The 26,197-nt window shown below is 49.3% G+C and overlaps 2 protein-coding genes across 2 annotated transcripts in view; one reads left to right on the forward strand and one right to left on the reverse strand.

Annotated features, from left to right (window-relative positions):
* SPATS1 (spermatogenesis associated serine rich 1) overlaps positions 1 to 10,093 on the reverse strand; it is a 51,258-nt gene extending 41,165 nt beyond the window's left edge. The window contains 1 exon segment of the mRNA XM_041747987.1: positions 10,041 to 10,093. Coding sequence (XP_041603921.1) covers positions 10,041 to 10,093 — 53 coding nt within the window.
* A 2,022-nt stretch (positions 10,094 to 12,115) lies between these two features.
* AARS2 (alanyl-tRNA synthetase 2, mitochondrial) lies at positions 12,116 to 25,506 on the forward strand. Its single transcript, XM_041726829.1, has 22 exons — positions 12,116 to 13,557; positions 14,374 to 14,565; positions 15,113 to 15,258; positions 15,479 to 15,646; positions 16,415 to 16,559; positions 18,600 to 18,745; positions 18,969 to 19,077; positions 19,418 to 19,456; positions 19,567 to 19,678; positions 20,174 to 20,307; positions 20,714 to 20,858; positions 21,115 to 21,287; positions 21,411 to 21,524; positions 21,613 to 21,753; positions 22,363 to 22,500; positions 22,589 to 22,698; positions 22,856 to 22,964; positions 23,260 to 23,382; positions 23,625 to 23,735; positions 24,274 to 24,357; positions 24,459 to 24,569; positions 24,940 to 25,506. Exons 1-22 carry the CDS (start codon positions 13,315 to 13,317, stop codon positions 25,102 to 25,104), a joined length of 2,958 nt encoding a protein of 985 aa, XP_041582763.1. The 5' UTR covers positions 12,116 to 13,314; the 3' UTR covers positions 25,105 to 25,506.
* The last annotated feature ends 691 nt before the right edge of the window (positions 25,507 to 26,197 follow it).

Genomic DNA, 26,197 nt, shown 5'->3' on the forward strand with positions numbered 1-26,197 from the left:
TCTGCCTGTGTCTCTGCCTCCCTCTCTGTGTGTCTCTCATGAATAAATAAATTAAATATTTTTTAATTGGAAAAAAATAAAAAATAAATTTTAAAAAATTGGAAAATTGGGGGCACCTGGGTGGCTCAGTAGGTTAAGCGTCTGCCTTTGGCTCAAGCCATGATCCTAAGGTCCTGAGATGGAGCCCTGCGTCAGGCTCCCTGCTCAGCAGGGGGTCTGCTTCTCCCTTTCCCCTTGCCTGCAGTTTCCCCTGCTTGCCCTCTCTCTATCTCTCTGTCAAATAAACAAATAAAATCTTTTTTAAAAAATTGGAAAATTGCATATGAAAGGTTTTTTTTTTTAAAGACTTTATTTATTCATGAGAGACAGAGGGCTCTCACACAGGGAACCCGATGTGGGACTTGATCCCAGGACCCCAGGATCATGTCCTGGGCCAAAGGCAGGCACTAAACCACTGAGCCACCCAGGCTTCCCATATGAAAGGCTTTATTTTTTTTTAAGATTTTATTTATTTATTCATGATAGTCACACAGAGAGAGACAGAGAGGCAGAGACACAGGCAGAGGGAGAAGCAGGCTCCATGCAGGGAGCCCGACGTGGGATTCGATCCCGGGTCTCCAGGATCGCGCCCCAGGCCAAAGGCAGGCGCCAAACTGCTGCACCACTCAGGGATCCCGAAAGGCTTTAATATGAGTTTTGACAAAGATGTATAACAGTGTAAGCCAACTCCTATGAGGAAAGAACATTTCCATCACCCAGAAACTTCCTTCAAGTGTTCCCAGTTTTTTAAAAATCAGATTTAAAAAACAGATGCATTTTAGGGCATCTGGGTGGCTCAGTTAAGCACCTGATTTGATCTCAGCTCAGGTCTTGATCTCAGGGTCCTGAGTTCAGGCCTCATGCTGGGCTCCACACAGGGTGTGGAGCCTACTTAAGAAACACATACACACACACACACACACACACACACACACACACACACACAATGTGTTTCCCCTGTTCTAGAACTTTATAAAATTGGAATCATCAAGTATCATCATGTACATATTCTTCTGGGTAAGGTTTCATTCACTCAGCATTTTTTAAAGATTTATCCATATTGTATATACATGTATATTCATCCATGTACATCAGTAGTTTGTTCTTTTATACAACTAAGTTATATTTCAACATATGAATATACCATAATCCTCCCGGGTTTTTAAAAGATTTTATTTATTTATTCATGAGAGACACAGAGAGAGAGAGAGGCACAGTCACAGGCAGAGGGAGAAGCAGGCTCCATGCAGGGAGCCCGAGGTGGGACTCGATCCCAGGTCTCCAGGATCAGGCCCTGGGCCGAAGGCAGTGCTAAACCACTGAGCCACCTGAGCTGCCCCATAATTGTCTGTTGATGGACACTTGGACTGTTCCAAGTTCTTGGATACTACAAGTGAAGTTGTTATAAACATCCACGTATAAGTGTTTTTGAAAATACGTGTTTTTGTTTCTTTCGGTTAAGTACCTAGAAGAATTACTATGTTGTAGGATGTTGTAATAGTTGATGTGACTGGATTTAGGTCCACCATTCTGCTACTTGTTTTCTGTTTGTCCTGCATGGTTTTTGTTCCTCTAGCCCTCCTTTCCTATCTTCTTTGGAGTGAACTACATTTTTTTAAAGACTCTATTTATTTGACAGGGAGAGAGCCAGAGAGCACAAGCAGGGAGAGCAGCAGAGGGAGAGGAAGAAGTAGGCTCCTCACTGAACAGGGAGTGGGATGTGGGCTTGATCCCAGGACCCTAGGATCATGACCTGAGCTGAAGGCAGATACTTAACCAACTGAGCCACCCAGGAGCCCCTGGAGACAACTATATTTTTAAATTCCATTTTAACTTCTCCATTGCCCTTTTAACTATACTTTGTTACTTTTTTTAAATTGAAGTGAAATTTACATAATATAAAGTTAACCAATTTAAAATGTTCAATTCAGGGACACCTGGGTGGCTCAGTGGTTGAGCATCTGCCTTTGGCTCAGGTTGTGATCCCGGGGTCCTGAGATCAAGTCCTGCATCAGGCTTACCATGGGAAGTCTGCTTCTCCCTCTGCCAATGTCTTTGCCTCTCTCTCTCTCTCTGTCTCTCGTGAAAAAATAAAATCTTTAAAAAGTATAAAATAAAATGTTCAATTCAGTGGCATTTAGTGCATTCACGATGTTGTGCAATCACGATTTCTATCTTGTTCTAAAATATTTCCATCTTCCCAAAATAAAACTCCCTAACCATGAAGCAATCTCTCTCTATTCTCCTCTTCCTAAGTGACTGTCTACCACAAGTCTACATTGTCTCTGTGGATTGGCCTACCATGAACATTCCACATAAATGGAATCATGCAATATGTGGCCTATTGTGTTTAACTTCTTTCAATTAGCATAATGTTTTCCAGGATCATCCACATGGTATCATGTATCAGTACTTCATTTCCTTTTCCAGCAGTCATAATTGCATGTATACACCACATTTGGTTTATCCATTCCTCCACCAATGAACATTTGGATTGTTTTTAGCTTTTGACTATTGTGAATAATGCTGCTGATTGTATTATTTTTGAGTGTTTGTTCTAAAGGAGCCATTATCAAGCATTTTGGTTTCAGGACCCTTTTATACTCATAAAAGGTATTGAAGATCCCCAAAGACCTCTTATGGTCTTTATGGGGGAGAAAATACAGATATACAGATACATGAAAGTAAACTGAAAATTTTTTAAATATTTAAATATTTTATGTTAACATAAAGTGTTTTTATGAAAAATATATTTTTAAATATATTTTAAAAATTAATGAGAAGAGAGCACTGTTTTATGTTTTTGCAAATCTCTTGAATGTCTGGCTTAATAAAAGACAGATGGATACTCATATCAATTTCTGCATTCAATCTGGCGTGATAGGCTGTTTTGGTTGGCATACAGAAGAAAATACAACCTTATATACATATGTTATTGGAAAAAGGAGGACCTTGCAGCCCTCCTGAACTGGTTTTGGGGATCCCCCAAAGTCTTCATGTCACACTTTACGAACCATTGCTCTAAGGATTTCACTACATACCCTTAACTTTTCAGAGTCCACTTAGAGTGAATATTATTCCACTCTATAAAATATAAGAACTGGGATGCCTGGATGGCTCAGTGGTTTAGCGCTGCCTTCAGCCCAGGGCGTGATCCTGGAGTCCCGGGATTGAGTCCTACGTCAGGCTCCCTGTGTGGAGCCTGGAGCCTGGTTCTCCCTCTGCCTGTGTCTCTGCCTCTCCCCTCTGTGTCTCTCATGAATAAATAAATAAAATCTTTAAAATAAATAAATAAATAAAATATAAGAACTTTGCAATTGTATGATTCCACTACCACGTCCATCCTTCATGTCATAACTGTATCTATGACATATATATTACATAACATAAAGAAGAGCAATAAATGGAATGATACATTTGCAAAATTATTGTTTTAAATGGCTAAATGTTTTTTAAATAAATTGAAGAAAAAAGATAGCCTGTTATATTTATCCCTAGTTATCAATCCCAGTGTTCTTCCTTCACCTAAAGACTCAATTTCCCATCAGGGAGTATTCCCCTTCAGCTGGAAGAATTTCTTTGTGGTGCAGTCTAATGAAAATATGTTCTCTTCATTTTTATCTGAAATTGTATTTTTGTCTTTATTCTTCAAAGATATCCATGCTGGATATGGAATTCTGTATTGACAGGTTTTTTTCTTTCAGCCCCTCAAAACTGCCTGTCTACTGTTTTCTGGCCCTATTTTTCCTGATGAAAAGTCAGCTTAAGCACAGATTTTTCTCTTGCTAAACCAGTGACTATTTCTTTAACATAACTTTTCAGTGTTACAGGCTAAGAGTCTTTTGTCCCTTTTCTTCACCTTAAAAAAAAACAAAAAAACAAAAAAAAACAGAGTTTCCAAAAGAGGAAGAAGGGAGGAGCCACATATCATATATAGCATGTTTTTGTTTAAGGTTTGTGTTTCAAGACCGGGGGCATGATGTCAACTAAAACTATTGGTTGAGATGAGTACATATACGGATAGGGTTTCGAACTCAAATATGGAACAAAGTACAGATCTTGAACCAGTCCCCTGCAAACACTATTACTTACACCTGACCCCCTCGCTCCATCACATTCAGTAGAACCCCAGCCCTAATTACTAAGCCCAATGATTTGTTCGCTCTGTGCTCGCACTTGAGCAGCTAAGCATAGATGGAGAAAATTCCACTGTGTTGACCAGTCTGTTTAAATCCATGACCTCATATCTTTCTCTCTCTCTTTTTTTAAGATTTTATTTAATCATGAGAGACACAGAGAGAGAGAGAGAGAAGCAGAGACACAGGTAGAGGGAGAAGCAAGCTCCACTCAGGGAGCCGGTCGCGGGACTCAATCCCAGGTCTCCAGGATCACACCCCAGGCGGAAGGTGGCGCTAAACCGCTGGGCCAATGGGGCTGCCCTCTTTCTCTCTCTCTCTCTCTCTCTCTCCCTCTCTCTCTTTTAAGATTTATTTCTTTATTTAGGGGGGATCAAAGGAAGGAGAGGAAAAGAATCCTTGAGCAGACTCCTCGCTGCGCATGGACCACCATATAGCTCAATCAATCCCAGAACCCTGAGATCATGATCCAAGCCAAATCAAGAGCTGGATGCTCAAATGACTGAGGCACCCAGGCTCCCCCAAGTCTTTCTTTTTTTTTATTTAAATATGGTTGACAGGGGTGCCTAGGTGGCTCAGTGATTGAGTGGCTGCCTTTGGCTCAGGGCGTGATCCTGAGGTCCTGGGATCAAGTCCTGGATTCTCCCTCTACCTGTGTCTCTGCCTGTCTTTCTATGTCTCCCATGAATAAATAAATAAAATCTTTAAAAAAAAGAGAGAGAGAGAGAGAGAGATAATTGACATACGACACTGTGTTAGTTTCAGGTGCATAACATATTGCTTTCAATATTTGTATACATTGAGATATTTATATATGTGATCATCACAATAAATCTAGTTACCATCTGTCACCTTACAGAGCCACAAAAAAGTTATTTTTACCTCAAATCTTAAATGAGCAGCCAACACTGTCTACTACACTTCCCTAAATCTCCTTCAATAAGTTTTTCAAGGCAGAGGTGCCTGGGTGGTTCAGTTGTTAAGTGTCTGCCTTTGACTCAGGTCTTGATCTCAGGGTCCTAGGATGGAGTCCTGCATGGAGCCCCACCCCACATCAAGCCACATCCTGCATTAAGCCCCATATTCAGCTCCCTGCTGAGCAGGGAGTCTGCTTCTTCCTCTCCCTCTGACCCAACCCTCTGCTCCTGTGCTCTCTCTTTCAAATAAATAAAATCTTTAAGAAAAAAAAAAATCAAATGCATGTTTAAAATAAAAGAAAAGGGGCTTTTCAAGGCAGCAATTTCATCTCTTCACCTCACTACATGTTCACTAAGGAAACAGATGCAGGAGAAGGAGCACTCCCTGGCTTTTCCAACCCTAGCTCCACAATCTACTAGCAGTGGTATCCAGACTTCCTTCCCTTGCTAATAGTAGTGTCGCAGCTCCTGACTCTGGCCTATTTCTCCCTTTTATACTGAACTTTTCTCTCTCTTTTTTTTTTAAGATTTTATTTATTTATTCACGAGAGACACAGAGAGAGAGACAGAGACACAGGCAGAGGGGGAAGCAGGCTCCCCATGGGGAGCCTGATGTGGGACTCAATCCCAAGACCCCTGGATCATGACCTGAACCAAAGGCAGATACTCAGCCGCTAAGCCACCCAGGTGCCCCTGCACTGAATTTTTCAATCTCTTCAAATACTTAAAAACTTTGCCACTGTAAAAGTCCTCTCCTTCTCTGGCTTTATCAGTTTCTTCTCTGTACTGGATCATACCTATCTGCCCACAAACAAGCCTTAATGTGGCCATTCTTAAAAAGAAATGAACACAGAAAAAAGAGAGAGGGAATGAGATAGATCGACCCCTTGGGCCCAGAGTTCCTTCCAACCTCTACTATTTTTTTCTGCTTCTCTTCCCTGCAAATTCCCTCCAGAGTTGCCTATATTTCTGGGGTCCACCTTCTCAACTCCCCCCACCCTCGCCTCCAGCCCTTCTCACCACCTTGGCCCTTCTTTCCCACGAATCCACTGAAATTTCTGCAATCTCTCCCAGTCCATTGGTCAGGTCTCCACTCTCATCTTGCCCAACACTCAATACAACTGGCCATTCTCTCCTACAACATCATCTCTTCTTGACATTTTGGTGTGACCACCCTCTTTCTAGTTTTCCTCCTGGCCCCCAGTGCTTTTTCAAGCTTCCCAGCTGGCTCTCCTCTTCTGGCTCCCCAGGACACAACTGAGAACTGACCCTCTTTGCTTCTCCTTCATCTCACTCTTCTACTAGGTGATCTTATCTCATCCAGGACCACAGATGTACTAGTGACTCCCAAATTTATAGCTGTAGCTCTGACTTGCCTCTGCTCGACTTTTATACCCATCGGGTGACATCTCCACTAAGATGTCCAAACTTAAACGTAATATATCCAAAGCAAACTCTTGTTTTCCCTTCCAGAGACCTTCTCCTTCTGCAGACTTTCCCATGCCAGTGAATGGCACCACACACACCCCCACCCCAGTTCCTCAGCTCTTAAACTTAGAATGAGTCTCCTCCCTCCTTCACAGCATCCCATCCATTAGCATCAATAGCTGTCTCCACAGATAGCCTGAATCCAGCAACTTCTTCTATTCTCTGCTGCTTCAGTCTTGTCCACCACCTCTTTCCTGGACAACACCATCCTAATAAACATTCCTGCTTCCCCTCCTGCTCTCATAGTCCAAGCTTTCACGGTGGAATGATCTTTCAAAAGTATAAATCAGATCATGTCACTTCCATGCTTAAAACCTCTAATGAAGGGGTGCCTGAGGGGTTAGTTGGTTAAGCATCTGACCCTTGATTTTGGCTCAAGTCATGGTCTCAGGGTCGTGAGTCTGAGTCCCACATTGGACTCCGTGCTAGGTGTGGAGCCTGCTTGAGATTCTCTCTCTCCCTCTCTCTCTCCCTCTGCCCCCCCCTCCTGCTCGCTTGTGTGCGCACATGCACACTACCTCTAAGGAAAAAAACTTCTAATGGAACACTTTATCTGTAAATAGATATTTTTCCTATCTCTGTCCCCCATAAAAAACTAGAAACAAAGACCAACTCAATAGCAATGAGCATCCCAGCACCCAGTTTGTTGTTTGGAAATGTCATTTCCTACTAAAAGTAACCAGGGCTTTTGGAAATGGCTGTTTCCAAGTCTGAGACAAAAAACGTACAATGTGAGCCAGAAATATCTTGTCATAACAGAAAGTAAGGAACCTATCAATGACTATCAGGGTCATGACAAAAAGACTTGGAAGTCAAATCAAAGAGAATCTTGCTGAGGAAAGATGGAACAATCTTAGTTTTAATAGAGATAACAATTGCAATGGATTGATATCATCAAAAATGCTGCAGTTCATAATTTATACTGAAAAACATAATAGATCACCTTTGAAGGGTGATAGGAAACAAATTCGCTATCTTAAAAGCTGATAACTTAATAGAGAAAAATCAAGCATGTATCCTGCCTTTTCTACATTAACTGTACCACTGGTGAAAAAAAAAAAGATTAGAGGAAGTATGTCTTTTTAGAAATATTCCAACTGATAAATGAAAAAGAAATGATAGAATATAAATATCACCATGTGGCACCTTTCACTGAATTAACAGATACAGACATTTTGTGTATGTTGCTACTAAGATCAAAGAAAAACAACCAGACACAGGGACGCCTGCGTGGCTCAGTGGTTGAGCATCTGCTTTCCGCTCAGGGTGTGATCCCAGGTCTGGGGATCAACTTCCTGCGAGGAGCCTGCTTCTCCCTCTATGTCTCTGCCTCTCCCTCTGTGTCTCTCAAGAATAAATAAATATAATCTTTTAAAAAAGAAAGAAAGGAAAGAAAAGAAAGGAAAGAAAAGAAAGAAAGGAAAGAAAAGAAGAAAGAAAGAAAGAAAGAAAGAAAGAAAGAAAGAAAGAAAGAAAGAAAGAAAGAAAGAAACCAGACATCAATGTGCTCTCTGATGAAAGAGTACACTACAATGTAGAGTATCACCAAAGTGATCCAAACCTGTGTCAGATTATGTTTCCGGATCTAGGTGCTAACTTGATTGAAATAAGAGAGGGCAGAAAATGTTGAATGAGTTCAACACTGAATATGCAGTCAGCAAAAACAGACTGAAAAATTCTACACACCATAAGGAAAAGAAGGAGATTAAGAAGAAATCCACAGATAAAAAGTCTGAAAGTGTATTTTAAGAAAGCTTTTTAAAATGCATCTAAGGGGGCACCTGCGTGGCTCAGTAGGTTAGGCGTCTGCCTTCAGCTCAGGTCATGATCCCAGGGTCCTGGGATAGGAGCCATGTCAGACTCCCTGCTCAGCCTGGATTCTGACTCTCCCTATCTCTCTCCCTCTGCTTCTCTTGCTTGCTTGTACTCTCCCTCTCTGTCTCTCAAATAAATAAATAAGATCTTTAAAAAAAATTAAAAATAAAAATAAATAAAATGCATCTATGGATGTATATTTGGGTGATAAAACTGTAAAGACACCCCAAATCATAATTACTATGAAAGTGAGGATAGTGGTCCCTTTCAGAAGAAGGAACGTGGTTGGGTAGGGGGTGAGTCCAAGGAGGGCTTCTGGGGTTGCTGCAAAGTTTTATTTTGTGACCTGGATGGTGAATACAAAGATGTTTGCCTTCTAATAATTAAGCTATACGTTTGGTTTGGTTGACTTTTCTACATCTGTGTTTTATTATGTGATTTAGTGGGGGGATGGGTAGTACAAAAACAAAAACAAAACAAAAACAAAAAATCTCTAACACAGGGACTGGCCATCTTTTTCCAAAGGACCAGAGAGAATATTTTAGATTTTCCTGGCAAGAGGCGAATCGAGGATGTTACGAAGGTACTTACATATAACCATTAAAAATGTAGTCATTAAAAAAATAATAAAAAATAAAAAATAAAAATAAAAATGTAGTTATTTAGGGCAGCCTGGGTGGCTCAGCGGTTTAGCGCCACCTTCAGTCCAGGGCGTGATCCTGGAGACCTAAGATCAAGTCCCACGTCGGGCTCCCTGCATGGAGCCTGCTTCTCCCTCTGCCTGTGTCTCTGCCTCTCTCTCTCTCTCTGTATCTCTCATGAATAAATAAATAAATAAATCTTTTTTAAAAATTTATAATAAAAATTAAAATTTAGTCATTTAAAAAATGAATATGGACAAACAGGGCATTGCCACACTGAGGCTCCACTAATCACTGAATTCCTGATACCAGGGGGCTCCTATCCGTGGAACCCCGCCACCCACACCCCCACACCCTCGCCAGTCCTCGCAGGCTAGGCTCTGCTCCCATCCCCTGCCCCTGCTCCCCTCAGCCTCCCCATCTCTTAGCAACAGGAGGACGCAGGTCCCCACCTTGACCCAAGCTGAAGCTGGTGGCAGCAAGCATGAACACGGGGAGGCCCCCCACATCCCCCCAGCTCCACCCACTTGCTCGGGGGGGGGAAAGGGGAGAGAGGCCAAGAACATCCAAACCCTAGGACCCTGCCCCAAGCAAAAGCCTGTGTCCCGACTCTTGCCACAAGTCCTCTACCACAGCCTTGTCACTCAGGGTAAGGTCTCCTAGGCTAAGGCCAGCAAGAGCACCACCCAGGAGCCTACTTGATACACAGAATTTCAAGCTTACCCAGACCTACTGAGTCAGTGTCTGTGTTTTTAACAAGATCCCATGAAATCTCTATGCATACTAACATTTGACAAGTGTTGCTTTCACAATCGAGATAAGTCAAAGCCATAAATAAATAAACAAAACTAGAAATACCTCTTATGGGAACTTTTCACCTCGACACTAAAAGACAGCTTTTATGATGAGGAAGTTCCCAAAGCTGAGTTCCCTATGATCAGTAAGAGTAAAAATTCCCTTGTGTCTCCTCTGACCATCAGTCCAGGACAGAATGCATCACTGACCTCAGGTTCCTGCTCTCAAAGCCAATGGGGAAATCAGGAAGGACAATTTCCATTCCCAGAATAAGGGCGTTGCTTCTCACAAATGAGGCAAACAGAAGGCGCAAAGAATGGGCGTCTTGGACCTGCCAAGATAAGTAAGCCAAACAACAAGACAAAGGCAATCCCAGACCCAGGGAAAGCAGCACCCAAACCCAGCTGAACAGCTCCCAGGAAACCAACCAAATTTTGCCTTTTACACCCCAAAATGCAGTAACTTCCCAGTCGGGTGAGTTCTCTCCATATGTATGTATCTTGAGAAACTGCAGACCTTAAGCTTCACTTCCTCATCAGAGGACAGTGGCAAATCAGAACATCACAATTCTAAAAGACTTACTTGACTTCACCGGAGTAAAAAAAGAGACTGACTACCAGAGAGTATCACATTTTTTAAAAAAGATTTTATTTATTTATTCATGAGAGACACAGAGAGGCAGAATCACAGGCAGGAGAAGCAGGCTCCCCGTGAGGAGCCCAATGCAGGACTGGATCCAGAACCCCAGGATCATGACCTGTGCTGAAGGCAGACGCTCAATCACTGAGCCACCTAGGTTCCCCAAGAATACCACATTTAAAGAAAAGAGAACGATCATTTTTTAGTGGCAGGGACAAAATAGTAAGATGGAGAAAAAACCCTTCTTCAAACAGAACTCAAGAAATACATTTCCAAAAATCCACAATACATGCTATAACATGGGATAAATCTTGAAGATACGCTAAGTGAAAGAAACCAGTTACATGGGATGCCTGTGTGGCTCAGTGATTGAGCATCCGCCTTTGGCTCAGGTCATGATCTGGGGATCCTGGGATCACTTCCCACATCAGGCTGCTTCTCCCTCTGCCTATGTCTCTGCCTCTCTCTGTGTCTCTCATGAATAAATAAATAAAATCTTAAAAAAAAAAAAAAAAGCTAGTTACAAAAGACCATATATTGTAATTCTATTTATATGAAATGTTCAGAATAGGGAAATCTACAGAGACAAAGTAGATTAATAGATGCCTAGGCCTGAGAGGGCTGGGGGCTGCTTAACAGGTAAAGGTTGTAAGGTTTCTTTTGGTGGTGATGAAAGTGTGCTGAGAATGATTATGGTAACAGATGATGAATGTACTGAAAGCCACTGAATTGGTGCACTTTAAATGGGTGAATTGTAAGGTATGTGAATTATATTTCAATAAAGCTGTTTGGAAAAATAATCCACGGCTCCACACTGGATTCACGTTTGTCCAAACACAGAGTCCCTGTGGCACCTGGGTGGCTGTTGGTAAAGTATCTGACTCTTGTTTTCACCTCAGCTCATGATTCAGGATCGTGAGATAGCCTCGAGTCAGACTCCACACTCAACACAGAGTCAGCTTGACATGCTTTCCCCTCTCTCTCCCTCCCCTCTGCTCTTCCTCCTGCTCTCTAAAATTAATAAACAAAATCTAAAAACCCTTTGGAAAAAATCTGAGAAAGAAAGGTAACATCAGTACTGGTTGGAGGGCCCAGCTAGATTTTCTCTAGCAAAACACTCCCATCTCAGTTTGGGGAAGAATTTCACAGTCTTGTCTCAAGATCATCAATCTCATAGAAATCCCCATCTGGCTTTGGGTTCCTGTTCCAAAAACATTGGAAAAACCAAAACAGGCAAAACACACTTTCAAAACAACTCGTTTAATTTACATGGGCAAGGGAAGAAACAGAGGATCTTGGGATGGATGCTACGCGCTCTGTCAGAATACAATGTTGATAATTCACTATTGCTATAGAAACTCAAGTCCAAAAAAAGACTACACATTTCCCAAGGAAACCATGTTTCCAAAGTCCCTAAAGAACATAACTCATAAAGAAGGATCAAAAGACCACCACGGTGGTTAGCTAAGGCCTTGTAGGTGACCACCCTGATTTCAGCTCTGCAGCCCCCGTTGGGCTTTTTTTCTCTTCTTATCCTGTTTAATTTCCCAAACCAAGAGCAGAGGTTATCATGAGAAGCCCCATGAGGACCCTGGCTGTACCCTCAAGGGCCTGTGCCGGATTTGCAGTCACAGCTGTTACCATGGAGAAAAAGACAGAAGCAGGAGGTGGAACAGGTATCTCTCTTGCCCTAAAGCAAAACACACAAAACCCTAGGGCATTGGGAAGCCAAGAGAGAAATCTCTGCCGCTGTTGGTCAACAGCTTCTTCTTGCACTGACAACCTGGATTCTCTCTAATCCCCAGGCAAATCAAAAGACCAAATGTTGGGACACCTGGGTGGCTCAGCGGTTGAGCGTCTGTCTTCGGCTCAGGGCCTGGTCCCGGTTCAGGGATCGAGTCCCATATCTGGCTCCCCACAGGGAGCCTGCTTCTCCCCCTCTACCTGTGTCTCTGCCTCTCTGTGTCTCTCACGAATAAATAAATAAAATCTTTTAAAACAAGTAAAAGATCAAATGTTATTAAGCAATTAATAACGGAGCAGATGCTGTTTGTTCTGTCTCCACTAGACTCCTGTCCCAGAGGGCTTGCTTTGGTCCCTAAGAACAAAAGGGCAAAGGGCTTTGGCAAGTCTCTGGAAGGGTGCCTGGCACATAGCTGATATTCAATATGTATTTACTGAATGCTTCTTGAATGAATGCTGGTATTACCTCTCTTGGTACTTCAGCCTTCCTCCCTCAGCCTGGAAACACAAACACACACACGCAGTTGAATCCCGGCCTGTTCACTGCAATTCCAGCTGCAACCTTGCAAAATTAATAAACCTAACAATTACTACTACAATACAGATCTCTGGAGAGCAAGGGATTTTGGTTAATGTGGTGACTAATATACCTTAAGGGCCTAAAACAATGCCTGGCACTAGGCTCTAAATCAGTATTTGTTTGGGACGCCTGGATGGCTCAGCGGCTGAGCGTCTGCCTTCGACTCAGGGCGGGATCCTGGGGTCCCGGGATCGAGTCCTGCATCGGGCTCCCTGCGAGGAGCCTACTACTCCCTCTGCCCACGTCTCTACCTCTCTCTCTTCTCTCTCTCATGAATATATAAGTAAATCTTAATAAATATGACAAATTAATTAAGGGCCTACTACATGCCGGGCAGCTGTGCTAGCTAGGCCTACTCCTGCTGAAGTCTCCTTCCCTGTCACTTCCACCCAGGAGGCAGGGGTTGCCTCGAGTCCTCCTACCGCCAGGGGCCGCTGTAAAAAGCGCGCGGCTTCCTTCCCCCGTCACCGTCCATCCCCGCGGTGTCCTTTGACCCCGTGAAGTCACTGCCCCGAGTTAAGATGGCGGCGTCGATGGCATCGGCCGCCGGGGGACTGCGGCGGGCCATTCGAAGGTCGCCCCTGTGGGGGGGCCCCAGCCGCCGGCCGCTCTCATCCCAGCCCCCTCCGGCCCAGGCCACCGCCGTGCGAGACGCCTTCCTAAGCTTCTTTCGGGACCGCCATGGCCACCGGCTGGTGCCGTCCGCTTCCGTGCGGCCCCGCGGCGACCCCAGCTTGCTCTTCGTCAACGCCGGCATGAACCAGGTAGGGGCGGGGCTACCCTGCGCGGGGGCGGAGTTTGTGAGCTATCGTGGGAGAAAGGCGGCGCGGGATTGGGCGAAAGAGGCGAGGGGCGGAGCTCGTGGCTTGTGGGGGAAGGGCCGCGCGTGGTTGGGCTGTGATGCCCGGGCGCGGGTGTGGGCTTGGGCAGGGCCAGCCTGGGGAACGCCAGGGTTTGGATGGAGTTTTAGGTCCAAGAATGGAGGGTGTGGTGTGTGGCGTTCTGCGGGGGCAGACTGGTGGGGGAAGTCTGGCTTCATCTATTCATGCTTTAAATAAAGAGAACTGATTCATTAAATAAATGTTTATCGAGCACTTAATATGTGCTAGGCTGTGTTCTCTAAGCTTTTGACTTTGAGCACCACTTACTGTCCTGATTTCTTTGTCTTCCTCTGTAAAATGGGCGAGCAGGGTGAGGGGAATAGCTTAACCTTCAAGGCTGTTAAACGCTGACTTTGTGAAGTGTGCCCTGTGGTCTGGGTTTTATACCATTTATTGGGTGTGGTTTGAAGAAGCTGAAATGGGGGATGGAGCCATTCAGTGTTGTGTTTCCAGCCAACACACACCTCCTTCTTCTACCTTGCCTGATTTACTAGCAGGAGGTCTCTGTTTCGTGATTTATTTACCCCTGGTCTGCTCTACACACACCAGAGATGGGTGCCGTCATGCTCCCAGATTGCCCCCTGATCCAAGACCCCACTGCACTCTCAGGGGCACAGCCAGCCTTCAGTCTGAACACCCCGCTCCCCGCCTTTCCCTTCTCCTGAGGGAGTGAGCACTGGGACCTTCATGTGTTTCCAGTTCAAGCCGATCTTCCTGGGCACTGTGAATCCACGAAGCGAGATGGCAGGCTTCCGACGTGTGGCCAACAGCCAGAAATGTGTGAGGGCTGGAGGACGCCACAACGACCTGGAAGACGTGGGCCGGGACCTCTCCCATCATACCTTCTTCGAGATGCTCGGCAATTGGGCTTTTGGGGGTGAATATTTTAAGGTGAGTCTCCAGGAAGCCCTGAAGTTAGGAAAGGGTCAGTTGTCAGCCAAGCAGGGCCTCAGGATTAGTCCTGTCTCCATTCCTAGTGTCTCCTTAGACAGGACTCCTACTAGACACAGAGGTGAAGTGACACAAGTGAACATGTGTGGTAGGAATGTGTTTCACTTCCCTAATTGGATTGTAAGCTCCTTGAGGACCAGGATTGTGCTTCTTGCCTAATGGCTAATCAGTAATTGAATGAATAAATGGTCAGACAGAAATACTAAAATGCAGGAGTTAGGAATCATCCCAGGGTTAGGGTGGAAAGACAATTTCATGAAGAGGGTGGGACTTGAAAGAAAGGATTTAGAAGAGGGGAAGCTTTCTAGGCAGGACAAAAAAAAAAAAAACTCAAGCAGAAATGGTCATGGTTTGTTCTGGAAACAAGGTGGGCAGTGCAATTTTGTCTAAAGCTGAGGGCTAAAGTCTTGTGGCTTGATTGACACTTCAGTGGAGCCAACTTCTTACCCATTTTCCTCCTCCCAACCCATGTGGGTTTCCCCTGCAGGAAGAGGCTTGCAGCATGGCCTGGGAACTGCTGACTCAAGTCTATGGGATCCCTAAGGACAGGCTCTGGGTCTCCTACTTTGGTGGTGACCCCAAGGCAGGGTTGGACCCAGACCTAGAGAGCAGGGACATCTGGCTCAACTTAGGGTAAGTCTGCCTCTGCCCCTTCTGTCCATCTCTGGAGGGCACAAGGACTGGCAAATAGAGAGTACCAGCATCAGTCCTCAGAGTTTCAACATATCCTAGCAGACTGGGGTCAGCCTTGTCTCTCCTCTTGATGAGCTTGATGGAGAGGCTCTCATGGCAAAGAGGGTTCTGGCTTCCAGGTTTGTCTGTCTTCCTACTACTCATCCGGCTTTCTTCTCAGGGTGCATGCCAGCCATGTGCTTTCCTTTGGACCACAAGAGAACTTCTGGGAGATGGGGGACACTGGCCCATGTGGGCCCTGTACTGAGATCCACTATGACCTGGCTGGTAGAGTGGGAGCCCCCCAGCTGGTGGAGCTTTGGAATCTGGTCTTCATTCAACACAACAGGTAATGGAATGCTGAAGCAGGAGAAAAATCCCTGGCCAGAAATGGAAAAGGCGGTAGCCAAGAGGCTTTGATCTGCTTCTTATTAAAGAAAAACAAACACTTAAATGGTGCTTATTGTGTGCCAGGCACATTGCTAAATACTTTTCAGATAATAATTGATTTAACTCTAGTCTGTGCACTTAACAGTGTTTGTTTGTTTGTTTGTTTGTTTGTTTGTTTGAGAGAGCACACAGGAACTGAGGAGGGGTGCAGAGGGAGAATGAGAAAGAGAGAATCTCAGGAGAATCCCGGGCAGGCTCCATGCTCAGCATGGATCCCAATGCAGGGGCCTGATCCCATGACCTGAGCCAAAACCAAGAGTCAGATGCCCAACTGACTATGCTCATAACAGTTTAAACTAGTCATTGCTCCTCTCAGGCCTCTGCTGTTGTATCACAGGATGAAGCTGAGCTTCATGATCTCTAAGATTTTCCTCCAGCTGTAACGTGTCTCTTTCTCAGGACAAAGAATTCTATCCCAGAAAGGGGACGTGTGGGTCCCATTGAGGGGCCGGAGGGGTGAGGGTGGAGATCACCCTTTATGAGAAAGTACACACAGGAACAAAGGCCATCGCTATCTGTCTTGGGACAGATAGCGTGGGAGGGGTGGATACTGCCTTCTGGTTCCTCCCACTCTCAGCCCCCTCCTCATTCCTCCACTGCATTTGGGCATCTGCCTCACCCCTGAAATCCTATGTGGGGCCTCACCTTGCACACCTTCCCTGGCCAGAGAGACAGATGGAAGCCTGCAGCCCCTGCCCCAGCGGCACGTGGACACGGGAATGGGCCTGGAAAGACTGGTAGCTGTGCTGCAAGGCACACCCTCCACCTACGACACTGACCTCTTTTCCCCGCTGCTCAAAGCCATACACCAGGTGAGCCTGCCTCTTCCCTTCCAGAAGCTATTGCTTTCCGTCTTTGTTGAGTACTTCACGTATTCCCTCATGTGGAAACAGAGACCAGCCAAGGATACCAGGGTCAAACATGAGGCTGAGATTCATGTTTGTTATCTGATACTGCCCCTAACTCCTTCCTTCCTTCCTTCCTTCATTCATTCAAAAAGTATGTGTTGAGTGCCTATTTTGGGTGAAGTCCTTTGTACTTGGTATGGGAAAATAATAGTAAACAGAAAAGAGATCACAGAGATTATGTTGTAGCCTAGGAGATAAATAATAAATGTGTGAAAGAACAAATGGCAGATTTAAACAGGATTGCAGATTGTGACCAGGCAGTACAGGTGGGTGATAATAACAAGAAGAGGGGGATGGGTACAGAGGAATCTTAGACCCGGTGTGTGGGGAAGGCTCATCAAAGAGATGATCTTTGAGCTGAAACCTGAAAGAGGAGGAGCCAGCCACAGGAAGCTCATTCCAGGTAGAGGGGACAGCAGGTACCAAGGCTGTGAGGCAGGAAAGGAACACAAGGGTGGCCAGCTAGCTAAAGTAGAGTCACGTGGGATGTAGCTGGAGAATGTGTCACTGAGATTTTGCTGTGTAACAACCCACCTAACACTTTGTATTTTAAAATAATAAGTTATGTAGCATGAGTCTGTGGGCTAGCAATGCTAGCTGTGTTTTGTTGGGTCATTCTTTTGGTCTTCTGTGAGTTCATTCATAGACCTGTAGTCAGCTGTGAGGAAGTTCTACTTCCAAGGATCGGCTGGCTGGCTGGCAGTTCAGGGCATCGTGGGTGACCAGGCTACATGTCGGTCAAGCACCAGACTAGCTGGGGCTTGTTCACGTCATAGCTCAGCAACGGTTCTAAGAAGAAAAATAGAAGGACACAGAGGCCTTTTGAGGCCTGGGCTCAGAACAGTGTCGTGTCCACCTCATTCTGTTGGCCAAAGGGAGTCACAAGGTTAGTTAGCCCAGATTCAAGGGGTGGAGAAACAATTCCATCCCTGGATGGGAAGCAGCTTTGGTCACATTGTAAAGTGGCAAGCACACAGGAAAGGGAAGGATTGTGGACATTTTTGAAACAGTCTCCCTTAGAAAGGAAGGCAGAAGTCAAACCTCCTGGGGCCTTGAAGTGCACAGTGGGATTTTTATTCTAAGTGCAGTGAGAAGTGCTCTAAGGTGGGAGGCAGGCATGCCACTCTCGCTGTGTGGAGGATGGGCTGGAGGGAGACCTGAGAAGAAGAGTAACTGGGAGGCTTTTGCAGAGTCCAGGAAAGAAACAGTAGGGCATGGTGTAGGTGGAAGTGGAGAAGAGTAACTGATTTGAAAGATCTCACAGAGATGGGAGCAGAAGGCCCCAGTGATGGATTGGATGAGGAGGGGAAATAAAAGTCAAGGCCTGCTCCCTAATTTTTGACTCTGAGCAGTGTGGTGGATGGCAGGACTGTGCAGGGAAAGGGGGAAGCTCAGGAAGGAGACAGGTTTGGGGCTCCAGGTATGGAGCTTGATGAATTAGGCATCTGCTTCAGTGCACTTACACTTAGGCACAGCTGACACCCACCCCCAACCCCATAAAGGCTGGAGGAGTGGGTATGGGCAGCCGAGAGCGCCTGGAGTCAGACAGACCAGCTTTAAATCTCAAATCTGCTCGCATGGATTGAGTGGCCTGTGGCACTCAGCTCCTCTGAGCCTCAGTTTCCTCTTTAAAGCGAGGCTAGTAATACCTCCCAGAGCAGCATGTTTCAGATATTAGACAACGCATCATTCAAGTACCCACACTGTTCTGATAGTGGGAATTCATTACGTGATCACAGCTGTGATCACTGTTAGTGCTGAATGTGGCCCTGGGAGGACATGGACTGGCTCCCATTCATGTTTGAAGCCCCTCCAGCCAGGATGTTCCATATAAGTGGCCGGCTTTAGGCGTAAAGGTAAATGCTCTAGGAATGACGAAGAGCACTCCACCTGAGCCACGTCAGCTGGGCCAGCATCCATGTCTCCTTGTCTCCCACTTGCCAGGGTTGTGGGGCACCCCCTTACTTGGGCCAGGTCGGAGCAGCAGACGAGGGTCGCACAGACATGGCATATCGCGTGGTGGCCGATCACATCCGCACACTCAGTGTCTGCATCGCTGACGGTGTCTACCCTGGAATGTCAGGTGCCCCGTGAGTCTGGAAGGGCTACAGAGAGAGGCAGGGGCTGGTGGTGGTTGCAGGGGAGAGGAAGGAAGGGGATGGAGAGGTGGGTTGGGTAGAGATGGCAGGAGGAGTGGGGAAAGGCAGGGAGCTCTGAGATGAGAGCACATACTCTGGACTTTGTCCTCCCCACTCTCCATACTGCTGACCAAGGGTTGCTGGGCGTTCATATCTGGCCTCTGAACCCCTCCAGGCTGGTTCTTCGTCGGATCCTCCGTCGAGCTGTGCGGTTCTCTACAGAGGTGTTGCGGGCACCGCCGGGGTTCCTAGGCAGCCTGGTGCCTGTAGTGGTGGAGATACTGGTGAGGGCAGAGCCTACTCTTCTGGGTCTCCCTAGGTACTCAGGAAGCTTACAGCTGAGTCCAGACAGTGCCCCCAGCCTAGACTCCCCACCCAAAGTGTCCAGCGCAGGTCCTGTGGGGCTCAGAAAGCTGGGATTGCATACAAAAAGTGGAGAGCCCTCAGGAGTCCTCCTTGCCCAGGCTGCTGAGCCTCTGAATTTGGGACCCCTTTCTGCCTACATTCCCTAATCATCGGCCTGAGCTGAGCTCCCAAGGCTGGTGTCGTCAGAGAGGCCCAGGGAAGGGAGGTACCAGCAGGCCGATTGCCTTTCACATCTCCTCCGCCTTCTACCTCCCTCAGGGGGATGCTTATCCAGAACTACAGAAGCACTCAGCCCAGGTACTGGCTCTGGATGGGGGGGGGGGGGGGGGGGGCAACAAGATCCTGGGTGGAAAGCGGCTCTCCTGAGGAGGCCTAGATCCAGCGCTGCCCTGCCCCTCCCCTTTCAGATAGTCAGCCTGGTATCAGAGGAGGAGGCAGCCTTCCTGGCCTCCCTGCAGCGGGGTCGGCGGATCATCGATCAGACCCTGAGGTGCCTGGGGCCTTCTGAATTGTTCCCTGGTGAGTGAAGTGCCTAGCCACGGGCGGTGTGAGGGCCTCACTTAGGCAAGCCAAGACAGGTGGAGGAGGGAGCTCTGGGGCAGGCCTGTGCCTAGCGTCCACACCCTCCCCCCTCATGTCCCTCTCCCTGCACCATCTCCAACACCCAGACCTCTCTGTGGCCGGACACCACCCTGTTTCTCCCCACTTCCTCACTGCCCAGCTGGCCCAGCCTCCAGTCTGCTTTCCAAGGCTGGCGTCATGCCGAGATCGAGCTTCCCTTCTCCTCTGAAATGACAGATGACAAAGTGCCCTGGGCTACCCCCAGCTCTGGCCTTAGAGCCTGAAGGCTAACCCCTCCTGGACCTACCCAGTGTAGGAAGGGGACACTTGTTCTTGGCACCTGGGGACTTCTGTGTGCTTAGAAGAACCCCAGCTCTTCCTCGTCCTCCTTCATTCCTTCCCCTTCTATCCTGCCCCTTCACCCTGAACACCCTTTGTCTTCCTTCCTCAAAGCTGAAGTGGCCTGGTCCTTATCACTGTCTGGGAACCTGGGGCTCCCCCTGGACCTGGTAGAGCTAATGCTGGAGGAGAAAGGGGTGCAGCTGGACTCTGCTGGGCTGGCACGGTTGGCCCAGGAGGAGGCCAAGGTACAGGACAACCCCTTCCCCAGCCCTGAGTTCTTGGGGGAGGAATGCAGCTATTAAGGGAAACGAGGTTGAGGTAGGGTCTGTCCTTTACCCTGTACGCACAGCCTGTAGAGGACACTAGTGCAGTGGGCTAAACAGGAGCAGAAGGGGAGAGGGCAGCACAGCGTCCCAGAGAGGGGACCCCCAAGGGCAGCAGTGAGGGAGGGAGGACTGATCCTGGGACCCTGCATGATGGGAGGGTCACTGGCCAGCCCACGGTCTCTAGTGGCCAGCCAAGTCCTGTGGGCTTATTCCAGAGGGGGCTGCACGGTCCACACAGCTGTGTGGCAGGGACAGGGCTCCGTGAGGCTCAGATCCCGTCGCATCGTCCACTTGCCCCTTCCATACGCATACGCCTGTCCCACAGCTCCGGTCACGGCAGGCCGAGCCAGTTCAGAAGCAGGGACTGCAGCTGAATGTGCACGCACTGGGGGAGCTGCAGCGCCGAGGCGTGCCCCCAACTGACGACAGTCCCAAGTACAACTACTCTCTGCGGCCCAGCGGAGGCTATGGTGAGAGCCTGGACTGAGGCTGGTGGCCACAGGTGTGCCTGGCAGTGACCGAAAGGGATGTCTATGACGGTTGCTCCCAGCACTGTGCATCCCCTGCGATAGCCCCCAGGAGTCGCTGTGACACCTGAAAGTGTGCCCCTCCCCCACCCCACCCTCCCAGCCGCGTGCCTGTTGGCTTCAAGTAAGGCACAGACAGACCCACATCCCACCTTGCACACCCCTGCCTAGCCCTGATCACTATTCTTCTCCCTGACAGAGTTCAACCCCTGTGAGGCCCAGGTACTCCAGCTATATTTGGAGGATGGGACAGCTGTGGCCTCTGTGGGGAAAGGCCAGCACTGTGGCCTCCTCTTGGACAAAACCAACTTCTACGCTGAACAGGGGGGTCAGGCTTCAGACCGAGGCTACCTGGTGCGGGTGGGCCAGGAGGTGAGCCCTCATACACACACACGTTAATTTCTGCAAACGGCAGAGCTGAGCTGGGAAGGGAGCCAAGGGGAGGGAAGAGCTACAAGCTGTCACTCTAATGCCTAAGCCCCTGCCCTTCCCCAGGATGTGCTGTTCCCAGTGGCCCGGGCCCAGATCTGTGGAGGCTTCATCCTACACGAGGCTGTGGCCCCTGAGGGCCTGAAGGTGGGGGACCAGGTGCAGCTACATGTGGATGAGGTAAGGATGCCACCCAGACACTCAGAATATCCTGCAGCGTCTCGACTCTCCCTGCCCCCCAGGATCCTGGGTGACAAAAGTGTTTCAGGCCTGGCGTCTAGGCTGCATGGAGAAGCACACGGCCACGCACCTGCTAAACTGGGCCCTGCGGCAGGCCCTGGGCCCAGGCACGGAGCAGCGAGGTTCCCATCTCAATCCCGAGCGGCTGCGCTTTGACGTGGCCACGCAGGTGAGCAGGGCACAGAAAGACAAGCTTTGAGTGAAGCAGCAGGCTTACAGAGAGATGGTCTGATGAAGGCCGGCGGGGGTCGGGGGGGGGAGGGCTTAGCCAGTCCGAGGACCTGTTGAGCCCAAGGAGGGGTATCTTGCCCTCAGGCTCCCCCCGTACCAGGGAGGGGGCAGGCCACATGGTGTCCAGAGCCCTCCTTTCACCTCCAGCCACCCAGCTTCCTTCTTCCTGCTGTCACCCATGACCTTGCTCAAACTTGAGCTGTCCTCCCTTCCTTGCCACTTGTCTCCCTTCCTTCCTCGCACATCTGGCTCCTGCATCCCCCTCATCCCCTGTTTCCCCTGTAGGGCTGCCCCTTGTGGCGAGCTCCCTGGGTATAGAAGAGCGTTTTCCTTTCTTCACCAGCTTCTAGTGCCTAATGAAAGGGCTGCAGTTTCCAGCAGGCCCAGCTTCTAGGTAGCTTTATAAGGAGAAGAATTGTCTCCTCCACAAAGGTTAACTGATTAGAACCTGAGGATAGTCGGTGAACATTGACTGCCACTTACTGCATTCGTTATAGGCACGGAGATGACTTCCGGTCAATCTGTTTCCCCTCCCCCATCCCACCAGGCTCCACTGACCCCAGAGCAGCTCCAGGCAGTGGAGGGCATTGTACAAGAGGCCGTGGGGCAGGATGAGGCCGTTTACATGGAGGAGGTGGCCCTGGCACACACTGTTCATGTCCCTGGCCTGCGCTCTCTGGATGAGGTGAGTTGGGGAGCCCCCGTCGGTGGAGATCAACTGCCCCACATACACAGGCTAGTTGACAGACTTGTCCCCTTACCCTCTCTTGCAGGTATACCCAGACCCTGTACGGGTGGTATCAGTGGGGGTGCCTGTGGCCCGTGCACTGGACCCAGCCTCCCAAGCTGCACTGCAGACCTCTGTGGAGCTGTGCTGTGGGACGTGAGTCACTCCTGCCTGCCTGCCCGCCCTGACCTGGGGCCCTGGATCTTCATCCTTCTTTGGTCTTTGGAGCCTCCAGCCCCCAGTTTGGAGCTTAGGCAGCTCTTTTCAATCCCACCATCCCCACTGACTTCCTTCTCCCTCCCTTTTCCCACAGGCACCTGCTGCGTACAGGGGCTGTAGGGGACCTCGTCATCATTGGGGAGCGCCAGCTCACCAAGGGCACTGTCCGCCTACTTGCTGTCACTGGGGAGCAGGCCCAGCAGGTCAGCATGCCAGCGGGGTTCAGGAGACTGCTGGATGTGGATAGGGGGGCAGCAGGGGCACACATGGCTGACGCTGTCAGGCTGGGGGATGCCCAGCAGCAGAACCAGGGTTCATACCTGTGTGCTAATTGTGCCATCACAGCTGTTGGCAGCTGTTGTGATTATTTGGTGCCTTGATTGGTCCTGATTGTTAAATATTTCTGATTTGGCCCTGGCTGACAATGGGTTGAGAGCCCCTGTCCTGGGGGAGTGAAAGTAAGCCAGTAGCCCCAAGCATCGTGTTCTATCCTTGCAGGCCCGAGAGGTGGGCCAGAGCCTGGCCCAGGAAGTAGAAGCTGCCACAGAGCGGCTTAGTCAGGGCAGCCAGGATGTAGTGGAGGCTCACCGACTATCCAAGGACATGGGACGACTCATTGATGTGAGGGTCACCCCTGCTGTGCAGCTGCTCCCCACCCTCTCCTGGCCCTCTTCCTTTCCCCTGCCTCCCCAGACCCTTCCAGTCCTTCCCCAGCATTCCTGTTGGACTCCAGCTGGCCTAGATGTTTGTCGCTTGTCTGCAGGGTGGGGCGTGGTGGATGTGATATCTTCCCTCTCCATGCTGGCCCCCACCTCAGAGTCTGGGCTCAGGGAAGGGCATGGCTGATGGGCTTCTGGCCATAGGCTGTGGACACGGCTGTGATGCCTCAGTGGCAGCGGCGGGAACTGCAGGCTGCCCTAAAGGTGCTACAACGGCGTGCCAACACGGCTGTCCGAAAGCTGGAGCTGGGGCAGGTAGGAGGAAGTTCGGTTGATACCCACAGCTCAGCAAGGGTCAGAGACACTCTAGCATGCACACTGAGAAGCCTCCAGGTCTGACATGGGGCAGTTGCGGGGGGCGGGGGGGGCGGGGAGCATAGGTCCTGTCTCTCTTGTTAGCTAGGCACCAGCACCAGGCCATTCCCCTACTTCCCTCTCTGCCAAACTGTGCTTCTTCTTCAACTCCCAAGTCAGCCTCAGACTCTGCCTCCAGGAAGCCAACTGACTCAGGCCATTCAACCCTCATTGCTCCTTGACTGCAGATCCACCTTCCTCCCGCCCCCTTTTCGTCCATATGTGCTCCAGCCATAGGCCTTCACCTTCAGTGTCCTATTTGTGGGGGCCTGGAGCAGTGGCGAGAGGGAAGAGGTAAAGGGGATGGGAAGAACATAAGCCATTCGAGGCAGAGCACCCCGGCACCTCCACTTAAAGCCAAAGACCTTTGCTGGGGGCGGGGATTTCTGGACTGGGGCCCACTTTAGAAGTGAGGGCTGGTTCCCTTCCCGCCCCCCAGGCTGCACAGAAAACCCAGGAGCTGCTGCAGCGGCACTCGGAGGGGCCCCTGATCGTGGACACAGTTGCCGCCGAGTCCCTCTCAGTGAGCATTGGGGCCGGGTTCAAGGGGGTGGAACATCCTGAGTGGGAGGTCGCCGGGAATCCAGAGAGTGGTGGGGTCACCATCGGCCCTCCCTTTCCCAGGTGCTGGTGAAGGTGGTGCGGCAGCTGTGTGAGCGGGCACCCGGCACATCTGTGCTCCTCCTCAGCCCCCAGCCACGGGGGCACGTGCTGTGTGCCTGTCAGGTGGCTCAGGTAAGGGATGGAAGAGGGCAGACTCACCAGCCCATCCTGGTCCAGCTCTCAGGTTCCACACCTTTGATTCCTCCGAGGAGGAAGAATAGAAGGGTAGAGGGGATCTATGAGGACACCCCAGGACAGGGATAGGGCCATCTCTTCTCCTTAACCATAGCCCTCCAACCAGAGAAGGCACTGTGAGCCTCCCTAATTACCACCACCCCGTCCAGGCCACACACCCTTGCAAACAAGGAGCAGACATTCGTTAACCCCACACACACAAGTTCCCAGCCCAGTGCTCTCCTGCCTCCTTATCTGATTCCCTTCTCATGTGCCCAGCTGGGGAAGGGCTGCTCTGCCTCACTGCCACTTCTGTTTCCGTCCCCAGAGTGCCATGCCAGCCTTCACAGCAGAGGCCTGGGCACTGGCGGTATGCAGCCACATGGGGGGCAAGGCCTGGGGCTCTCAAGTGGTGGCCCAGGGCACCGGAACCACTGCTGACCTAGAAGCTGCCCTCAGTACAGCACGAACCTATGCCCTCGACCAACTCTGACCAGCTCACCCAGGGACTCACATAGACTAAACAGCAGACAGGCCAGTGCCAGGAGCCCTGCAGGAGCCAGCAGAACCTCCCTGGAGGCTGGAGCAAAGGACTGGAGCCTGGAGGCCAAGCAGCTAAGCCCAGGAGGGCCGGCCATCCTGGGCCATCCCCCGTGTAGACACAAGGAGATGGAGCTGTAGAGAAGTGGACCCAGAGATACACCCTCCCACAGGGTGAATGTCGAGCCAGGGACTGTCTTGGCTGTGATTGCATATTACAAAGTATTTCTCCAAGGGGCACCTGAGTGGCTGCTCAGTCGGTTGAGCATCTGCCTTCGGCCCAGGTCATGATCCCGCGGTCCTGGGATGGAGCCTGGCATTGGGCTCCCTGCTCAGTGGGGAGCCTGCTTCTCCCTCCCCCTCTGCCCCTCCTTTCTTTTGTTTACACTCTCACCCCCCACCCCTGTTAAATAAATAAAATCTTTAATATATATATATATAATTTCACCAAGGCTAGGAAGTTCCAGAAGGTCTTTTATTTAAACAAGAGTCACTTTCCCCTCCAAGCGTCCTGATATAGGTGTCCTGTCACCTGTCTGATCCCTCACATAGGATTGAAAAGTCACCCAGCATCCAAATGAGAACCATTCTCATTGCCCCAAGTGCTTAACGAATGGGCTTTCCACACCAGGGGGTTCTGGGCACTCACAAAGGTGTCCCTAGCTGCTGAGACCCAGACCTGCCCTGTGAAAGTCATTACAGCAGTGCAGATCCTCGCTGGTGCCACTTGTTTCATTAACAGTAACTTCCCATTTTCAGGAAGGCAGGCCCTGGTGATTTGTCAATGAAATGAGCAGCAGGTACTGGTCAGCTGCTGACAATGTGGTGAGAACCAAAGGCATAAAACTTCCTGCACTTGTGGAGCTTTCTGCTAGCAGGGAAATACGCAGTAAAGAGAAGGCAGCAATGAGGTCTGCAGAGAAGGCAGGACAAGGATTGGGAGGGGTGACTTCGTTGTTTCACTGGGAGGTGGCACTGAGTGGAGGGTATCTGAGGGAGCAGTGCCCCAGACTGAGGGCACAGCCAGTGCAGGGGCCCTCTGGGGG

The sequence above is a fragment of the Vulpes lagopus genome, chromosome 1 (genome assembly GCF_018345385.1).
Source record: "Vulpes lagopus strain Blue_001 chromosome 1, ASM1834538v1, whole genome shotgun sequence".
In the NCBI taxonomy this organism is placed as follows: domain Eukaryota; kingdom Metazoa; phylum Chordata; class Mammalia; order Carnivora; family Canidae; genus Vulpes; species Vulpes lagopus.

Excerpts from the sequence above, each read along its gene's own strand:
- AARS2 (XM_041726829.1), top strand. The coding sequence starts at position 13,315 with ATGGCGGCGTCGATGGCATCGGCCGCCGGGGGACTGCGGCGGGCCATT. Across the intron at positions 18,746-18,968 it reads CCTGGAATGTCAGGTGCCCC|GCTGGTTCTTCGTCGGATCC; the intron begins GTGAGTCTGGAA and ends GAACCCCTCCAG. Across the intron at positions 21,525-21,612 it reads TGCAGCTACATGTGGATGAG|GCCTGGCGTCTAGGCTGCAT; the intron begins GTAAGGATGCCA and ends AAAGTGTTTCAG.